The following is an 18,661-nucleotide window of genomic DNA, read 5'->3' on the forward strand; positions in this document are numbered from 1 at the left end:
AATGTTTTTGATACAATTCTGCTTGTTTATGAGAGTAGGGAAGATGGTGATCATAGCAGGCTGGAAGCCGGAGTACTATATACATGGAATTAGGTGCAGGTGAAAAATCCTCCACTGCATTATCCCGAGGGTGAAGTAATTCCACCAGCGGATACCCCTTCTTATTGAGCATTTACTTCACAAATTAAAGAATTATCCACTACCAGCCATATCTAAATCAAGCCCTAAAAATGGTACACAGTCTTGTGAGCATGAGCCAAACATTCAGTGAAGAATTTGACTCATTGCCAGGGCCACTGGAATTATGCGGCAGGAGAGGGCCAAATTATGCAACAGGTTTAAGAAAATTATGCAGCAAGAAAAGGCAAATTATGCAGCATAATGCGGCACATTGTCTGGGCGTTGGTTGCACCTCATTAGTACCAGTTTAATACCCAAATATAGCAATAATCAACAGAGATGTGACCAGCCCAGCTTTACAAAGCGCCTTACACTGCACGGCAATGCATTGCTGCATTTTTAGTAACTGTTTGAGCTAGAAACAAAAACATTTTTTGTTAAAAACTGCAGATTACGCGGCAGATGATGGATTATGTGGCAAATGAAAAAATCGGCACAGCTGCACAATCTCATAATTCCAGTGGCGACCAGCATCTACGACACTGTGATAACTCCCATATACAGAGTCGACAACGGATGAAAATCAGAATGTAATACAAATACACCTTTTAAAACTCTACCTTTTACATTTGGCTCTCTATTGGAAACTAAGGAGCCATCCCAGCACACTGCTGTTGACAGGCTTACTAGAGCGCGAGGAGGGCCGGCTGGGCGCCCAGAGCCTTGGTCACATCCAGGTCAGTAGTGTAGCGTTCACACTGCCTCCTATTTTTATTGACCTAGAAGTGTATTTCAGGAGGTTTCAATTGGCTCAGTAATTGACTCCATTTGCATGCTCTGGAAATGCATCTTGTTTCACAGATTTTAAATAACTTAAGGCAATGAAATGTTATTTTGCATATTTTCTTTTAGATCGAATGATTTCGTTCAAACCCTTGCTACAATGTCACACACCTAAATTATATCTGGTTTGACATTTCGACACACACACATGGCAGTTTCTGCATGCAATGTTTCGTGTCGTTTTTAAATCAGTTCATTAAATTGCATGAGAATGTGGCTGTGGAAGCCATCTATGTTTCCAACTTAGATTTTTCCAATAGCGGGAAGCAGTGATTCAAGTCACGTGGTGTTGTCTTGTAAGACACCCTAGGTCTACCCTGTATTCAAAGGCAACACGCATTGGCATAGCCAGTAGATCACGCTTTGGGACCTTATAAGTGTTTAGCCATGCAACAGTTGCATAACTAAATACTTATAAGGTCCCAAAAGCGAGACCTATTGGCTATGCAAAGCGGCCGTGCGGGCGCGAAAGTGAAAGTGATCGCGATCACGATCAAACATCAAAGCGGCCGCGAAAGGGAAAGTAATTGCGGTAAAGCGCGGCGTGCGCGCCCGGGCACATGCACTGTGGCTCTAGGCTGGCCTGGTAGCACTTTTTGGAGCCCTCTCAATAAGTCTCGCCAGACCAGCGCATGCGCTGGGTCAGGCGAGACCTAAAAACGGGATAATTGTAATAACAACTGTTCTGTATGGTTCAATTTAATTGAATAATGCAAAATGTTGAAACTGCATTTTATAGGTCTGGTATGATTTGCAGTAGCTATAACAAACAAAGGGGCAGATTAACAAGCCCCTTGTGACACTTTTACACCGCCGTTGCGTCACTTTTTGTCACGCGGCGCAAACAATGCACCACGTTGCGGCCCATTTACAACGTGACGCATTTAGGGAGATTCGTCACGTTGTAAAGCCCTGCGTCTCTTTATACCTGCGTCAGGTATAATGTATGCATGGTGGGCGTTCCCACACAAAAAGCCTCGTAAGTGACCCCATGAAATCTACAAGATTTCACGGCGCCACTTCTAGGACGCCACTGCATCAAAACCCTACGCCTGAACAGGCATAAAGAGTGACGCAGTGTATTGGGAATAGGCCTCCCCGTGCATTGCTGGAGTTGAGTCGTGCTTGCCACACGACTCCAGCAATGCGTGACTTTTGCGGCAACAGATGGGTCAGAATTTCTGATACATCTGTCAATGCTTGTGCCATGGTGCACCGTATTGTAAATACGGCGCATCCATGGAGGCGCAGGAAAACTGACAGATGCGTCAGTTTCTTGTAAATCTGCCCCATGATATTTTAGCAACAGACCTTAGGTACAAGTAACACATACGCATTATGTTTCATTTATAACAGATCAGCAAATCACCAAGAAGTGACAACAACAAAGTTATTTGTGAACATGTGAAAAGATGGTGAATATTTTAAATATTTAGGGCTTGAAAGAAAATTATGGGGCAAGCCGTAAAAGTCTGTTGTGTCAAATGAAATGAGTCACCTTGTGAGCTGAATAAATGACAAACTCAGTATTCGAACTAATACTCACCCATCCTGAATGAGGTAGTATTTCAGCATTTCATCAATTTTAGATGGGGTGGCGAAGCAGCTTTCCACCATGGTCTCCAGGCCGTTCACACGCATCAGGGGCTCGATACCAAAATACAGCGAGTCTCGCAGCTTCAGCACAGGGAGAGTCTCCTTGTAGGACTCATCAAAGTCCTTGTCCTTGAAGATCTCAAGGGCGAAGGGGAAGGTCCCTCTGTTGCGTCCCATGATTTCTAGCGGGGAGTTCTTAAGGTTGGGCACGTATCCCTCCGTGATGACGTAGGTACGAGGAAACTCGCAGGTCACAGGAATCAGCAACTTGCTGGTGCGGATGATAATGTCGCCATTGCTGCCTGGTGTCTGCTTTGGCATTCCAGTCACCAGATTGCTAGCAATTATTTTATCGTTCACCACCTGGAAAAGAGGAAGTACGACAGAATGAAAGGAAGGATAAAAAGGTAGGCACAGATAAGAAAAAAATGGTTGTTTAATTTTAATCTGCATATATCCTTCAAAGGATTGGCAAGGATTATTTTTCGACACATAAGTGTAATGTTGGTAAATGAGCACTCGGAACAACTGTTATCTTTCCGCTATGTTTATTGGCACACCAGTGAGCAGTTACACCTAGGAGCGCCGGCCACCTCTATCTCTCCCGCTCGCTGCCACGCACCCCTCTCCTCACGCTCCGCCTTTACCCCTCCGCGCGCATCCTGGCGTCAACCTGCGTACCCGCGTCACGTCACGTGACGCGCTGACAACTAGACCGCTACATATCTCCCCCTTTTACCGACCCAACAATAAGTCACTTACAGTTCGCAGTCCAGTTCAAAGTCTTGGAACCTGGAAGGCCTTACTACTTGTCTTCCGCTCCTGGTCACCTTACCGCTTGACCCTCGAGCCCCTTGGCTCTGTGTTTCCTCACGTTCTGTCCCTTCGGCCATCGCTCCCCCACTGTTCCGATTACCTCCCAGCCTGTCCATCTCTGCCACTGGGGTCTCACCCCCTTGCTCTCCTCCTTGCTCCTCTCCTGTACCTGCTTCTTCCCTTTCTTCACTTCCGCTCGCCTTATTCTCTCCATCCGCGTCTCCCGTGCCTTCGCCTTCCGTCTCCCACTGTTCCCATCTCAATATTTTGTTGCACCGGGCCATGCGGTCCTGCGACCACACGTTCCCGTCGCTGAGCAGAGCCGCTCTGTCATACACTTCCTTGACCTGCATGGGCTTGCTGTACTTGCTGTCTCCTTTCCTTTGTAGGGTAGCCAACTTTACTCTCACCCATTCTCCTCTCACTAACCGAGTGTCCTTCACACTCCTCCTCTTGTTGTAGTTGTTGGTATAGATGGCTTGAGCCCTCTCCATATTTGCTCTCACGACTGCCGGAGACCATTCACTGGTCACTACCTTCTCCTTCCAGATTCTGTTGTCGTGCGTGAAAGGTTCACGTCCTCTCAATATTTGGAACGGGCTGTACCCTGTGCTTGTGGGCGTTATCCTGTAGGCCCATACCATATTCTCCACCGCCTTCTTCCAGTCTTTGTTGCAGGTGATGGCTGCTTGAATGGCCCCCATCACCACTCTGTTAAATCGTTCCACCAGACCGTTACCTGCCGGATGGTATATGGCCGTGTGCTTTACCTCGATGCCGTTCCTCCCCATGAACTGTTTCCATTTTTCTGATGTGAATTGTGGCCCGTTGTCGCTTAAGATGGACTTGGGAATTCCCTCTCGGGTGAATGTTTCCGATAGGAACTCCAGGATGTTCTCCGTGTCCATCGTTTCGCTCACTTTTATCTCTGGCCACTTGGAATAACGGTCGATGAGGACACACACATATTTTTGTACGCTCTGGTCATCCAGCACCGGCCCTAAAATGTCTATGGACAACTCTTCCCATGGGTTGGCGGGCGTGTCGAATTTCCCCAGAGCCGGGCGTAATGGCCTCAACGTTTTGTCCGCCCCTTGGCATTGGGGGCACTCCCTGACATGTCTCTCTGCTCTCATGTCCATGCCTGGCCACCAGTAATTCTGTTTCGATCTAGCTTTGAGTTTCCCAATACCCAGGTGGCCTTCATGCAATAGGTCCAGTAGTTTGTTGATGAGATTCGTGGGGGGGATTACTCTGTCTCCCCGGTATATGAATATGCCCTCATCTCCCACGGTCAATTCTTCTCTCACTTCATAAAAAGGTTTGAGGTTGGGTTTCACCTTTTTCTTGTCAGGCCACCCTTGGGTGATGTGGGCTTTTATCTCCATCAGGTCCGCATCTTCGTCATACGCGGCTGTCCACTCCTGTCTGCTGATGATCTTCTCTTGATCCTCAATGAGAGCCACCATCTCTCCTCTGTCCGCGGGGTCTTCTTCTCCCGGCTCCATGGCCGCCGCTCGGCTCAGGTAGTCTGCCACTCGGTTCTTGTTTCCCGGGATGTACTCTACATCATATCTGTAGTCCAACAATTTTAGGGACATTTTCGATATCCTGGGTGTGGCGCTGGCGTGACCACACGACGTCAGAACCTTCACTAACGGCTTGTGGTCCGTTTTGAGCAGGAATCGGGTACCCCATAGGAATTGCCGGAATCTCGTCATGGCCCACACTACCGCTAACATCTCCTTCTCAATGACGCTGTACTTGCCTTCTGTCTCCGTCAGTGCTCTGGAGGCGAAGCTTATCGTCTCCACTTCTCCACTTCCTCGGTCTTGCATGAGTACAGCGCCCAACCCCTTGTCGCTGGCGTCCGTGATGAGTATGGTGGCGCCTTGCGGGTCGTAACCCTTGAGAGGCATCGCTTCTAGGATCCCTTTTTTGATGACTTCAAATTCCGCCTGGGCTTCCGGTGTCCATTGGAACACCGTGCTTTCTCTGGTTAGCCTCCTCAAGTTATAGGTCTTGGATGCGAATTGTACCACGAATTTACTGTAGTACTCCGCCATCCCCAGGAAGGACCTGACCTCCTCCTTGTTCTTGGGGGCCGGAGCTTCAACGATGGCCTTCACGTTTTCCATCTTGGGGGTGACCCCTTGTTGCCCTATTTCGTGGCCTAAATAGGTCACCGATTGCATTCCCAACCGGCATTTCGACCATTCCGCCGTGAGACCTTTAGCTTCCAGCGTCCGTAACACCTTTTCCAGAGTCCGGTCATGGTCCCTCCTATCTCTGCCCATCACCAGTATATCGTCCTGGAAGTACTGCACGTCCTTGCAGTCTCTGAACAGCTGGTGCATCATCTTCTGGAAAACGGCCGCCGCCGAGGCCAGCCCGAACGGCATGCGACAGAATCTGTAGCACCCAAACGGGGTAATGAACGATGTGAGACTTTTGCTGTCCGGGTGTAGGGCTACCTGGTGGTAAGCCGATGTAAGGTCGATGGTGGAGTACCACTGGACTCCTCTGGTTCGTGCCAGCATCTCCTCTATCTTGGGAAGGGGAAATTTCTCCACCACTATGTTCTTATTGAGTTCTCTCAAGTCTACGCAAAGCCTGACCTTCCCGTTGGGTTTCATCACGACCACCAAAGGCGCCAACCATTCGGCACAGGTTATGGGTTCTATGATGCCCTTCTTCTCCAGGTCTTGGAGTTCCGTCTGGACAGCTTCCCTTACTGCAATGGGCACATTCCTTACTTTGTGTGCTACTGGTGTGGCTCCTTCCTTCAGCACTATTTTGTGTTGAAATTTCTCCATTTTTCCTACTGCACCCCCAAACACTCTCGGGTAGTTTTCCTTCCATCTGTCTGTGTCCAGCCATTCCACCTGGTCTGTGAGCAGGATCTGTTCCTTCCCCCCTGGGTCGAGTTTTATGCCCAGGTCGCCCTGGTCCAACCATCCCAGGACGGAGGGTCCTTTCTCGGCCACGTACAGCTTGCACCACGCCGTACGGCCTCTGAATTCGAACAACAGGCGTCGGTACCCTAGCATGGGGATGCGATCACCATTGTATGTTACCGGTCGTATGTCTAGTTTCTCCAGCCTAGGGCCCAACTTGGGTTGGAATTGTTCTACCCACACTGCACGCTGTACGATGGTGAATGGGGATCCGGTATCTGCCACAACCGAGATGGTTATGCCGCCCACGGACATTTCCAGGACCGGTTTGGTTGATCTCTTGGCGTCCACGCTCAGTACCTGATCATATATGCACAGTACGGTGACCACCTCCTCCTCCGTGGCGTCTTCCGGGTCTTCCGCGCTTTGGTCCATGTATTTCACCACTCCTTTCTGTTGTTTCTTCCGACACACCTTCTCGTAGTGGCCCATGATACCGCAGTGCATGCATTTGGCTCTGAAGGCCGGGCAACGTCTGTCGTGGGCCTCGTGGGACCAGCTTCCACACCTGTAGCACGTTTTCTTGCTCTCACCGTCCGCTTGTTTCCCTTGCCATCTGCTGGTTCCTTTGGTTGTGGGAGGCTTGGGTTTCTGGTCCCTGCGGTGATCACCCTCCTGTATCCTGTTCACCATGGTTGGGGCGCCTGTGTCTTTTCTGGTAGCATCGGCGCACCTCTTCGAGAGTTCCGCCCTCTTCACAATGACCATTACTTCCTTGAGTGTGGTGTCCCCACTCGCCCACAGCTTGTCCTGCACGTTTGTACTGGTGGTGTGCATGATCACTTGATCCTTTATGAATTCGTCTTCCCACAGTGCGTACCTGCACGGGGCTGCTAGCTTCCTCAGTGCTGCTACGTATTCTTCGATGGATTCTCCCACCTTTTGTTTCCTTTGCTGGAAATTATATCTGTCTACCGAAACACAGACGGTGGGGCGGTATCGCTCATCCAGGTCCTCCACCGCGTGCGCATACACGTCATCGTCTGTGTCTTCTCTCTTCGTGGGCACTAGGCTCTTGTATATTCTCAGACCTTCAGGCCCTAGATTTAATAGCAGGATGCGTTTTTTCCTCTGGGGTGTGAATTTCTCTTCGTTCTCGTCCTCCAAAACCCCTATGAAATTGTCTATGTATTCCTTCCAGTCCTCCCATTTCATCATTGGTTCACCGGGTTTCGTTAGGAATTGCACCGGTGCAATCGCATACCCTGCCGGGGTACTCATCTTTGCTTCCTTGGCGCTTGTTTCGACGGTGACTTTACTCGGGGGGCTGCCTGGGGTGTTGTCGTTGTTTCTTGTGTGCTCGATCCTCTGGGGGCTCTTGTCACTGGGCCCCACTTCCTCCTCTTTGGTAGCCAGTGCAGCGCTTTCTGTGCTTGATTACGTGCGAGGGCAGCTCGTGTGCTTTTATTGGTTGAGAACGGCGTCGTCTCTGTGGCCTGTTTGTGGTTTGGTTACTGTACCGTGGCACTGCCACGCTCCTCGGGTGCTCTGTGCCTGGGGTCGATCTCCGCAGTTGGCTGGGTCGTATCTCGTGACTTCCCCCTTCCAGGCGGCCCGTGCGGTGTTTTGTTTGGGCTTGATGGCCTGGTAGCGTGTCTTCCTTCGACTCGTGGGGCCACGTGGAGTGTAGCCTTCTACTGCGCTTCCCCCCGTCGGTCCGGTTTCCGTCCCGACCTCGTCGCCACTGTAATGTTGGTAAATGAGCACTCGGAACAACTGTTATCTTTCCGCTATGTTTATTGGCACACCAGTGAGCAGTTACACCTAGGAGCGCCGGCCACCTCTATCTCTCCCGCTCGCTGCCACGCACCCCTCTCCTCACGCTCCGCCTTTACCCCTCCGCGCGCATCCTGGCGTCAACCTGCGTACCCGCGTCACGTCACGTGACGCGCTGACAACTAGACCGCTACAATAAGGCTGCCTTATACCTGGAATTTCGGTAAATCAATGAAATAAAGAGTGTGTAACTCGCTTGTATTTTGCATAATCTATTCATTCTTACATTTTCTCTTTTTTTTTTTTTTTTGGAGGGGGGCGTCACAGAAGTGTATGTCAGAGGAGTAGTCAGAAAAGTCTCAGGATAATGTGGTGAACAGTCACTCAGGGTTAACTAATTATGTGTGTCTTTACAAACATTTGTAACTGCATTCCCAAATGTATTTGAACCCTTAAACTTGAGCTGAAATGTCCAGGCACAACTGTTACAGAAAGGGGACAAAATCACAGCAGATTTCGCAGGGATTAGGAGCAGAGGAAGAAAATATATATCGGGGAAAAATAGTTTTGTGAGAGAACAAAGATTTTTTTAAACTTAATTAAAAAATATGTATCATTTCCTAACCTAACATTTTTTTCTCGGTGAATGAATTATGCTAATTTAGGGCTTGAAAAAGAGGTGCAAGCCGGTTTTAAGGAAATCCTGTACACATAAGATTGTTCTTTATGATTGTCATCAGTTACACCTGTTTCGGTATAGCTGTAACAAACAAGAGACACGAATTGCTTACATTTTTGTAAACCAGGCCCAGTCATCTTTGAAAAACTTCCGCTTCTCTTTGTAGCTCTACTTTTGGCCTATGCTATATCATATATTTAAACTATAAAATGATAGGTACAAATGTTGACGTTGAGAATTACATACATCGACCACCGTGCCGCACGTTTTCAAGCTAAAGTTGATGTTGACATGCGTGCCATTGGACACCCCTCTGCAGGAAGAGTTTGACAAAAACAGCTCCAGCCCTCCAACTAGATCCTTTGGGACAGCCACCTCAATGCTGCTCGACTTGCACAGCACTGGAACTGCAAGGGAAGCAAAAGCAAGCATTAGTGATGGACTCCTAATTGTGAGACTCTGTATATACCTGAATATTCCACAAACAATATAATTTTGCAAGCCCTCTCCTTAAAAATGTATACTTTAGTGGCCATTTGCCTTTTCTGAGAGTAAACGGAAGCTCAAGCAAATGGGGCACTCATGGCAGAGGGTAAATAAAGGCCTCAAATCCATTCACTAGCAGTTAAAGTTGAACACTAGGACAATCCTCATAGAACCATCGATGAACTGACAATAAACAGAGCCTTCTTTATATATTTATGTGTTTGGAGGATTTTGTATGTGCTAGTGGTTGGTGTTAGGAATATGCCTGATTTGGCTGTTGAGTTGTACTTCAGGCGTTAAACTTGAGGATGCTGGTGTGATGGCATGTGCTGTAGGAGTCATAGCTGAGTGTAGGAACTCCAGCTGGATTACAATGGTGGGTGCTGGCTGAGGGTCAAGTGTAAAAGATTGGAGTGTTCTGTCACACTACGTCAGCAGTTGAAATGATCCATAAGGAGGAAGATTTGCAGATCTTTCTGAAAGGATGACATCTCCATAGCAGCCTAATATTCAGGGTTGGATTGTCTAAGAGAGTTGACCTGTGGGCGCTCAGGAATCTACTGTAGTGCTTTTACATTCTGAACCATTTCTGGAAGAAAAGATGTATTTGGCTGGAGAAGAGATTCAAACCAACGTGTAGATGGGAGCCTGCATATGAAGGTAGATTGGAGCAAGCGCACAAAAGCTTTGAGAGAGGTACAGAGAACCTTGAAATGAATCCTCTGCTCCTCCAGGAGTCAGTGAGATAAATTGAAGGCTGGGGGCATCTTTTTCACTTCTTTAAGTGTAAACATTCTTGCTACTTTATTTTGTAGTCCCTGAAATGTCAGGTTCAGAGATTTAACATACATGAAATGTTCCCGCTAGTTTCAATTGATGTTGTAAAGCAATGAGATGACCAGAGAAAAGCAGGTGGATGATCTTAGTGTGTTGAGTTGGTAGCTCATGGTCCTGACCACTGCGTTGGTCTGCAGAATGAAGGAGAGCTTGCTACTGAGTATTCTTCACAGGTTCCCAGGCCTAGCCAGTAGGCTCTTGGTACCCACAATAAAGAGCAAGAGAAGGTGATTTTGTTGACCTTGCCCAATATCAGCATCTCATAGTTACTGACATTTAAGCACAGGCAGCTTTCAGCATCCAGAGGTGGGTATGTTCCAGGACTCTCATATACACTCACAAAATAAGATCTATACGAGTTTCACACAATAGTGCAGCATGGCCTTTGTTTCAGCCCACCAATCTCCATCATAGGCAATCCGTAATGAACACAAAGCTGCCCTGCCATCCCCTTAAATGATGCCTGGTTCATACATCCCTCCAATGGGACGTCCTGTTACAGTAAGAGGCTATACTCCAACTGTAGCACGGAGACCACTTTTTACATCTATTCACCATACCATGACACAGGCACAGATACAATTAAGATGCAGAACCAGCAAAGGCGTGTCATTTGGAACAGGGCAGGGCCGGACTGGCCGTAGCAGGCACCGGGCATTTTTCCAGTGGGCCATAAGGATGGGGGCCGTTTTTTGAGTGGTGGGGGCCGTTTTTGTTACTGCGGGCGGTTTTGCAGCAGTGCTGCAATATCGACCCCCTGTAACAAAAGCATCAACAGTGCTTCTCACTAGCAGCCCCCTCCCTGGGCCAGTCCAACTGAATTGCCGGGGATGGTTTGTGTTCCCAGTCCGGCCGTGGTACATAGGGGCCAATATTGTGGAACAGCATACTCCAAAAACTTAGAGACAAAAGAACTGATGACATTTAGAATGGGAGCTAAAAACCTGAAGTTCTAATTTGAAATAAACTGTATTTTATGAAATGTAGGATTTTTTGTGGGTTGGTAACAAAAGCGGAGAAAGTTTATGTCTAGGCACCTGTTGGATGTAAAGTAGGGTTTACTAGCAAAATATAAACACCTAAATATCGCCAAATATTGTGGGCTTAAAATCGATTACCAGAACATTTTGAATGCGAATATAGTTTTGCTACAATTAACTCCAAATCCATGTGCCTCGTCAAACCTAAGAATCAGGCCTGGTCTGTACGCAACATCGCAGTAATATGTTTTTTGCAATGTTTCTTGGGAGTCATATAATGACCATCTCAGATGAACTGATGGAGAGAAAAACTTGACTCTGAAGCAGAACCAACTTTTGTCCTACTGGAGTTAGTTTTTTCAGAAAGAATGCACTGTTTGCTGCAATCCAGGTAATATCTATCTTAAGAAAAGGCTGTCAGTGCGTGCCAGGGACTTTTAATAACGGAATATTTAGGCTCCTCGAGTCAGAAAGAGGCAGACATCTTAAAAGCCCTCTTACATTTCTCTTTGTCCGCCACGTATTGCTAGACTAAGTCCAGGCAGCGGCCTTAGAGGTGGGATAATGTCTTTAATTGCTGTCTTCTAAAAGTACATAGACTTTTTAAATACACGTAGTGTATTATGATAGCAAAAGCAGTTCCTTCTTTTTCCTATGATAATGACTCACAATGGGGGAAATCAATCGCATCTTTTTTAATATCATACTCACCCCACTAACACTTCTCATCTTTCTTACGCATCTACGAGTGATCCCAGTTCTTTCTATCAATAAGCAAATAAGGTGTCTAGAAATAAACTGCCCTACAGCTTGTAAGCAATCAATCTATGGGTTTAGACTAACTAACCTATAACGCGTATGTAAAGATGAGGAACTCCAGTAGATGATTGAAATTAGAAGTTTATTCGGTAGAGGCACAGTACATTATAACAGCAGCAAGGTAAGGCAGTAACTGAAAATAGGGGCTCTGGAACATGGAACACAGGTTGTACAACGCAGGCACAGGTTCCATGTTCCAAGCAAAGGACAGAGCACGAGGGGAAAAGGAAAGGAAAGAAAAAAAAAGGTAAAGGGAAAATGTAACACATCTCATCCCGGACAAAACAAAATGAAAAAAAAAAAAAATAAGACAAGTATCGTGCAGATAACAACTTAAAATTAAGACAAGTATCTTGCAGGCAACAACTTAGGTCTGTTATAACTCTTGACTCTGGATCCCACAGATTGAGTGAGGCGGGGAGAGCCAACATTGGAATCAGGGATGTAATGCGATTGTAAACTTTTTTCACTGTCAGTGCTAAATCCAAAAGGCTTGCATTTAGCAACTCTCCTTACATTCCAAACCCTGCCATCTTGAGTAATGACGCTATTCGTACAAACTCTTACAATCTTAATAGGACAACTAAACTTAGAAACACCTTTAGCTAAAAAAACAGTTTTTTTTAATCCTAACCCAGTCACCCACAACAAAATCAGGAACTTTTACCTCCATGTTAGAGTCAAACAATTCTTTCATCTTGTTTTGCTTGCCTCCCACACACTTAGCGATAAGATTCACATCATTGCTGTCATCACCCTAGTCATTCTCTTGATCCACCATGGACAAACTTCTGAACTATGTTCTCTGCCCTTCAAAAGCCTAAAAGGGCTCACCCCAGTCACGGAGTGGGGTGTGATGGTACATCCACAACCTTTTTCTTACCACATCCTTCCAGGGTTCGTTGGACCTGCAAGCTGATTGAATACTGTCCTTTAGAACCCGGTTGAACCGCTCTACTTGGCCATTCTCTCTCGGTTCATAAAGGGCAGTGGTCACATGCTTGATTCCACACATATGGAGGAAACTCTCATCTCTTGTGACGTGAGTTGTACTCCTTGTCCGTCACGAGAACCTTGGGGGACCCCTCACGTGCAAAAAAACTCTTTGAAAAAAGATACAATGACCGGAGTAGAGGCTTTAGCCACAAACTTTACCTCTGGCCACTTAGAGTGGTAGTCCACCATGACAAGGGCGAAACGAGCATTTGAAGGTAAGAGTCCAAAAGGACCAGATATATCAAAGGTCACCTTTTACCACGGACACTCAGGCCAAGAGACTGGTTTGAGGGGTGCAGAGGAAACTTGGAGCATTTTATCACTGTTGATGCAGTCAGGACACTCTCTAACAGCTCTAGCAACCATTTTGTCGAGGCCAGGCATCCAAAAATTGGCCCGGATAAGGCGTTTCATAGAGGACATACCTAGTTGTCCCTGATGGGCCAAAATCAAAATCCTGTTCTGCATGGAGGCAGAAGGGATGATCTTTTCTCTTTTAACCCCTTTGCCGCGGCACGAATTCCACCGCGGCGCTGGGGGGTTTGGGGGCAGTGCGGCACCGCCGTGCTCGTGATGGAACCACTCCGTCATGAGTCACGGGCGAGCTGTGCTGATGACGGAGTGGTTCCGTCACGACTCCGCCCACTGCGCTAATCGCCCGCACAGGCGGGGAATTAGCGCCGCGTGGGCGGAGCGGCCGCCAACGGCCGCAGCATGACAGAACCACTCCGTCATGAGCACACGGCGCCCGTGGCTCATGACGGAGTGGTTCCGTCATGAGCACGGAACGGGTTAAAAAGCAATCCACCATGTTCTTCTATCTCGTCTGAGACATGACAATAAGGGGCAATATCAGCACTGGCGGATCTTTACTTAGGCCAACCCTTTCTCAAACACTCAACAACCAATTGACACACAGGATCTTTATCCAAGTCCTTTACCCAGACTCTGACAAACACACGAACTCAGGAGAGACAAAATCTTTGATGGTAGCAACAAAGTCCACCTCTCGTTCGTCATGGGTTACGCACACATCAGAACAGGGCAACCTAGATAGAAAATCAGCAGTAACATTGCTCCTGCCGGGGACATAAACAACCTCGAAATCGTATTCCTGTAACCTGGATGTGAGGTGGGCAATGCGAGCCGTAGAGTTCCATCCTCCCCCCGGAGATAAGATACCAATGAGGGGCTTATGATCTGCTAACTTCACTGGAAGACTGAGATTTAGACTCTCTGTTAAGAGACTTCACCCATTTCTCAGATTGCTCCAATGCTTTAGCCGTACCGATGGCAGCCTCTAAGTTGGGATCGCCCATTACCCAAAGTTGTTCCTGTACCTTCTTACTCCTAACGTGAACATTGATTTGGTCCCTGATCATCTCATCAGTAATCAAACCAAAATTGCAATGTAATGACAAACCACGGAGAGCAGTCAGGAACTCATCAAAGCTCTCTCCCTCTTCCTGGGCTCTAGTATAACATTTAAATCTATTGAGTGGTAGGTTTAAACCGATTTTCAATGCGTAAAATGGCTTTGTCATACACATTGTGATCACCTCCAGATCTGGCAGGAGGAAGAGTCCTATAGACTATCTGTCCTTCAGATCCCATCCTCGTCGCCACTTGTAAAGACGAGGAACTCCAGTAGATGGTTGAAATTAGAAGTTTATTCGGTAGAGGCACAGTACATCATCATAGCAGCAAGGTAAGGCAGTAACTGAAAATAGGGGCTCTGGAACACGGAACACAGGTTGTACAACGCAGGCACAGGTGCAATGTTCCAAGCAAACGACAGAGCACGTGGGGAGAAGGAAAAGGAAAAAAAGGTAAAGGAAAAGGGCGAATGTAACAGCATATAAGTGCGAACTAGGAGTCTGTAGAGACAGATCGATTTAGTGAAGTAGGGACAGGGGAATACAATAATTTGTGCCTGAGTCAGACACTTAAGAGTAGTGGCGGTCTCTTATTTGTCAATGGCTCCTCATTAAAATATTTAGCCCATGTTAGAACACAGTATATGGTGGCATATGTTACACGGCTTCGCTAATTAGAGACGTTGCAGAGATACTGAGCACCAATAATTGTGGGTGGTGCCCAGGCCAGTTGAGACCTGTTGAGAGATAATCAGCTCAGTGTGTGGATTATTCCTAAAGCAGATCCACATTGACATTCCAAAAACAAATCCCCTCATCCCTTTGTTCCAGCAGCCATTAGTACAGGAGATATTGGAAAGTATCCTGTTTATTTCAGCAATTCGTCATCTGGCTTGTGGTTACGTCCAAGGAATCAATGACTTGGTCACACCATTCTTCGTTGTTTTCCTTTTGGAACATGTTGGTAAGACATACTAGAGGGGGATATGAACATTCTCTGGTTGACTGTGTGATTAAAAGTAGCCTCTGCAGCCTCTGCAGAGGGAGGCTGAATAGGATTCAGTCCAGATTGAACAGGCAAGTAATACCAACTGTTGTGCTTAACCAATAGAAGGGGTTATGCAAGCGTGATTATCAGACTGGTTAGTGTTGGCATCACATTTCAAAAGAATGTGAAGGAATTGTGCAATGGTTGTCCCTAAAGCAGGTTTGTGGTATATTGCTACTGATCAGTTATGTTGTGAGAGCGATCATCAAAGAGGTGAATTATAGTTAGATGAGAAGTCCTATTGCATGAGATAGGATGCTAAGTTTCCTCTAAAGTGTTTTTTGGACAAATCCATCTCCTTTAGGGAATCTTACTGTTGGTCCTAAGCAGTTGTTCCCATCCTTTTTCGGGATCCAGGAGCACTTTTTTTTAAATATATAAATTGAAACTTTTCTCTAGCAAAGCCAATTTAAAGGAAAAAAATAGCTTGAGGGAAAAAATATCTAGTTTATTCTATAGTTTTTATAAGAACTAGCAAAGACAATATGTCTGGACATTTCAAGTTGGTGTAATGGTTATGTATTTTTTTGTAAAATGTATTGCAAGAATATGCCATGCTGAACATGGCGGCTATGAGCTTGCATTAAAAAAATGTACATACAAAAAAAGTTAACCATCACATAAAAATTAATTATGCTTGCTAGCTCGCAGATGTACTTACAAGTGGTGTAGAATCACCTTTTTTTGTTTTAATGCACACCAAAGAAAAATACGATTCATAAGGGCATAGAGAAAAGATACACTAATGATCAGGCAAAATGCCTTTCGTCACAGTGCTCAGAGCAAGAGAGCCAGTTTTTGAAATTGGCTGACTGATTGCCCAATCCCATATTATCCCCAAAATACGACCTTTGTATCTAATATGGCTGCTGCTTAAGAGATTGTAAAAAAAACACCAGTCTCCAATAGCGCCCTGTCGGCTGCAGTGGTCTTAATTCTTTTTTTTCAACTATGTAAACTGGATCTTGGTACATTGATATCAACTTTTTTTTTAGATTTTCTAATCCAAAACCTTTTCCTACCTTTGGATTTTAACTTCATTCAGCATACTTAACAATTAAGCATGTTTTTTACTTTTGTTTTCTGGCAGAAAATGTTAATTTGTTTACAAACAAATGGCTTCTCTTTTCTTCGTGTCCATCCTGTAGCCTAAAGCAGGCTAAAAAGCACCCACATGATCTTTGAATGGTCTGTCTTCCGGACTCACCCCGGCCTGAAGAATATAAATACAGCGAGAAGGTCTCTAGGAATACTCTACATGATAGAGAAAAAATCAGAACCCATGAAAGTAGGAAGACTACACATGTTTGGAATCAATTTATTGATGATCTGAGTAGCATAGTGAAGTTGCTCCTTTGCCTTGGCACCCACTGCTCTATTGAAAGACTTCTCCTGAGGGACACACATGAATGAATTATAACACTTATCATTCTGTGTTCATCTTTAACTTTTGAGCACAGGATACCATAATTACGAGACTCTCATGAAGAGTTAGTTCACTCCATCACCATTGAATGTACCACGACCCTTACCGTCATAGGACCCACTGGACACCAGAGTGTATAAAGTCAAAGCAGCAGTCTGTGGCAAGCAAATCTACACCTAATAGTATTCTGGCCAAGACCTAAAATTCTAGATGCCTCTCTGCAACCTCAGACTCCAAATACTCAAGAGCATACACTCTGGCCAGAGAGGTCACCCCCTGAATGTGGAATTATGACTCCCTTTTCACGTGTTTGAAAAGCTCTACAATGACCTCCTTCAAGGCAGCAAGCCCCTGCTCCACATCTGCTTCAGACATTTATCTCTGGTGTCTCTCCAGGACCCCTGCCTCATATTTCACCACGATGATGCCAGTTTTGCAAGTTCTGTCCCCTCCAGCAACTTCACTGCTTATAGCCCCGACCTCTCTGCTAAGTGACTTATCATTTGCATTCCTCAGGTGCTGCTCTCATTGTTCAACTCCCCACAGGTCAGGGCACTCATATAGGAGACCATGTACTGTGTGTGGGGATTGCACAACTCCATGGACCTGCTGGCCTAGGCCATTTCTTAGACTCAAGAGAAACATACTCATTGTCTCTATCTTTCCTCAGGCCTCTGTCCTCCCATCACTCTACACCTCTATCAATTTATCCTCTATCTTCACTCTCTCTCATCCCAAACTCTTTCTACTACTATGATCTCAAAAATAACCCTTCCTAGACTCCTGGCTAACCCCAAACACAATTTTACTACTATGAGCTCCAAAACAACCCTACTAAATTCTCCCTCATGTTATCTCTCCTTTGACTCATCCTAAACCTACATTTTCTACTCTGATTCTTTCTGGTTGATCCCTTTCTAAAGGCTCTCTCCTTCTCCATATCTCCCTCACTCATCCCAAACCTCAACTTACTACTATGATCTAATGAACACTTCTGGTTTTCTACCTTCTTCCATCCCTCCATTACTCTATTCGATCCAACTAACATACTCGCATTTCCTCAGCTCAAATTACCTCATACCTCCCTATACTAATACTATACTCATATTTCCCTATACTGATCCACTACTAATCCTTTTGGGTTTCAGAGTAGCGCGCTACTCGCTGAAAGGCGCTTTGATGCCTCGTCAGGGTTAGTAAGCGTTACATAAATAAGATTACAATACAATACAATACTATGCTCCGAAGTGTGGTCGCCTACATCATTTCAGTGGTATTAGGCTCCAAAGTGTATGACTCGTAGATTGGTTCAGAGATGCTAGGCTATGATATATGTGTGCTCCATAGATAGGTTGAGAGGTACTAGGCTTCAATGTATGCATGGTCTACCAGACAGCCAACTACCCTTCGATGTTTGTAACCGTGCCCAGTTTGGTTAAGTCTCTACAGACTATTTGTTCAGTTTTATCCTCTTTGAAAAGTATCCCTTTTTGGCATTTCCTAGCCACAGCAGCCATTGTTGAAGCCATTCCATCTTCTTGTTGGATTTAGAACAATTTCCGTATCTTTGTTACCCTTCAAGGTATTGTAGAGAGATCCAATAGGGCAAGAATGCATCTTCATTTCCTTTGTTATGACTGTAATTTATCAAGGTCTTACTGCTTTGCGCCCTGCCGTCTCTGTGTCAAAAACAATTATTCTTTCATTGCCATCGCCATGACCTGTCTGAGGTGCACTGGCCCTTTGATTGCTGCAGTACTATAAAGTCTAACCTCCACCAGTATGCCCCAAATCCAGGGATGCTAGTTTCCTGATAATTTCAAAACCCAGGAGGATTACTTGATACCGAAAAGGAACTCACCAGTTATTAAGGCAGAAAGTTAAAATGTGAGGCCTAAATTTATTAAAAGGCATTTATTACAATGCAGCATTAAAATCTTCAGTGCCGCATTACGTAAAGACGGAA

At 45.9% G+C, this 18,661-nt stretch overlaps 1 protein-coding gene across 1 annotated transcript in view; it reads right to left on the reverse strand.

The window, feature by feature from the left end:
* Window positions 1-18,661, reverse strand: part of OIT3 (oncoprotein induced transcript 3) — a 471,035-nt gene that overhangs the window by 115,129 nt on the left and 337,245 nt on the right. The window contains exons 6-7 of the mRNA XM_085603821.1: window positions 8,974-9,134; window positions 2,510-2,922 (exon numbers count right to left, since the gene is read on the reverse strand). Coding sequence (XP_085459947.1) covers window positions 2,510-2,922; window positions 8,974-9,134 — 574 coding nt within the window. The remainder of the gene's footprint in view (window positions 1-2,509; window positions 2,923-8,973; window positions 9,135-18,661) is intronic.

Source organism: Triturus cristatus, chromosome 1_2, assembly GCF_964204655.1.
Source record: "Triturus cristatus chromosome 1_2, aTriCri1.1, whole genome shotgun sequence".
NCBI lineage: Eukaryota > Metazoa > Chordata > Amphibia > Caudata > Salamandridae > Triturus > Triturus cristatus.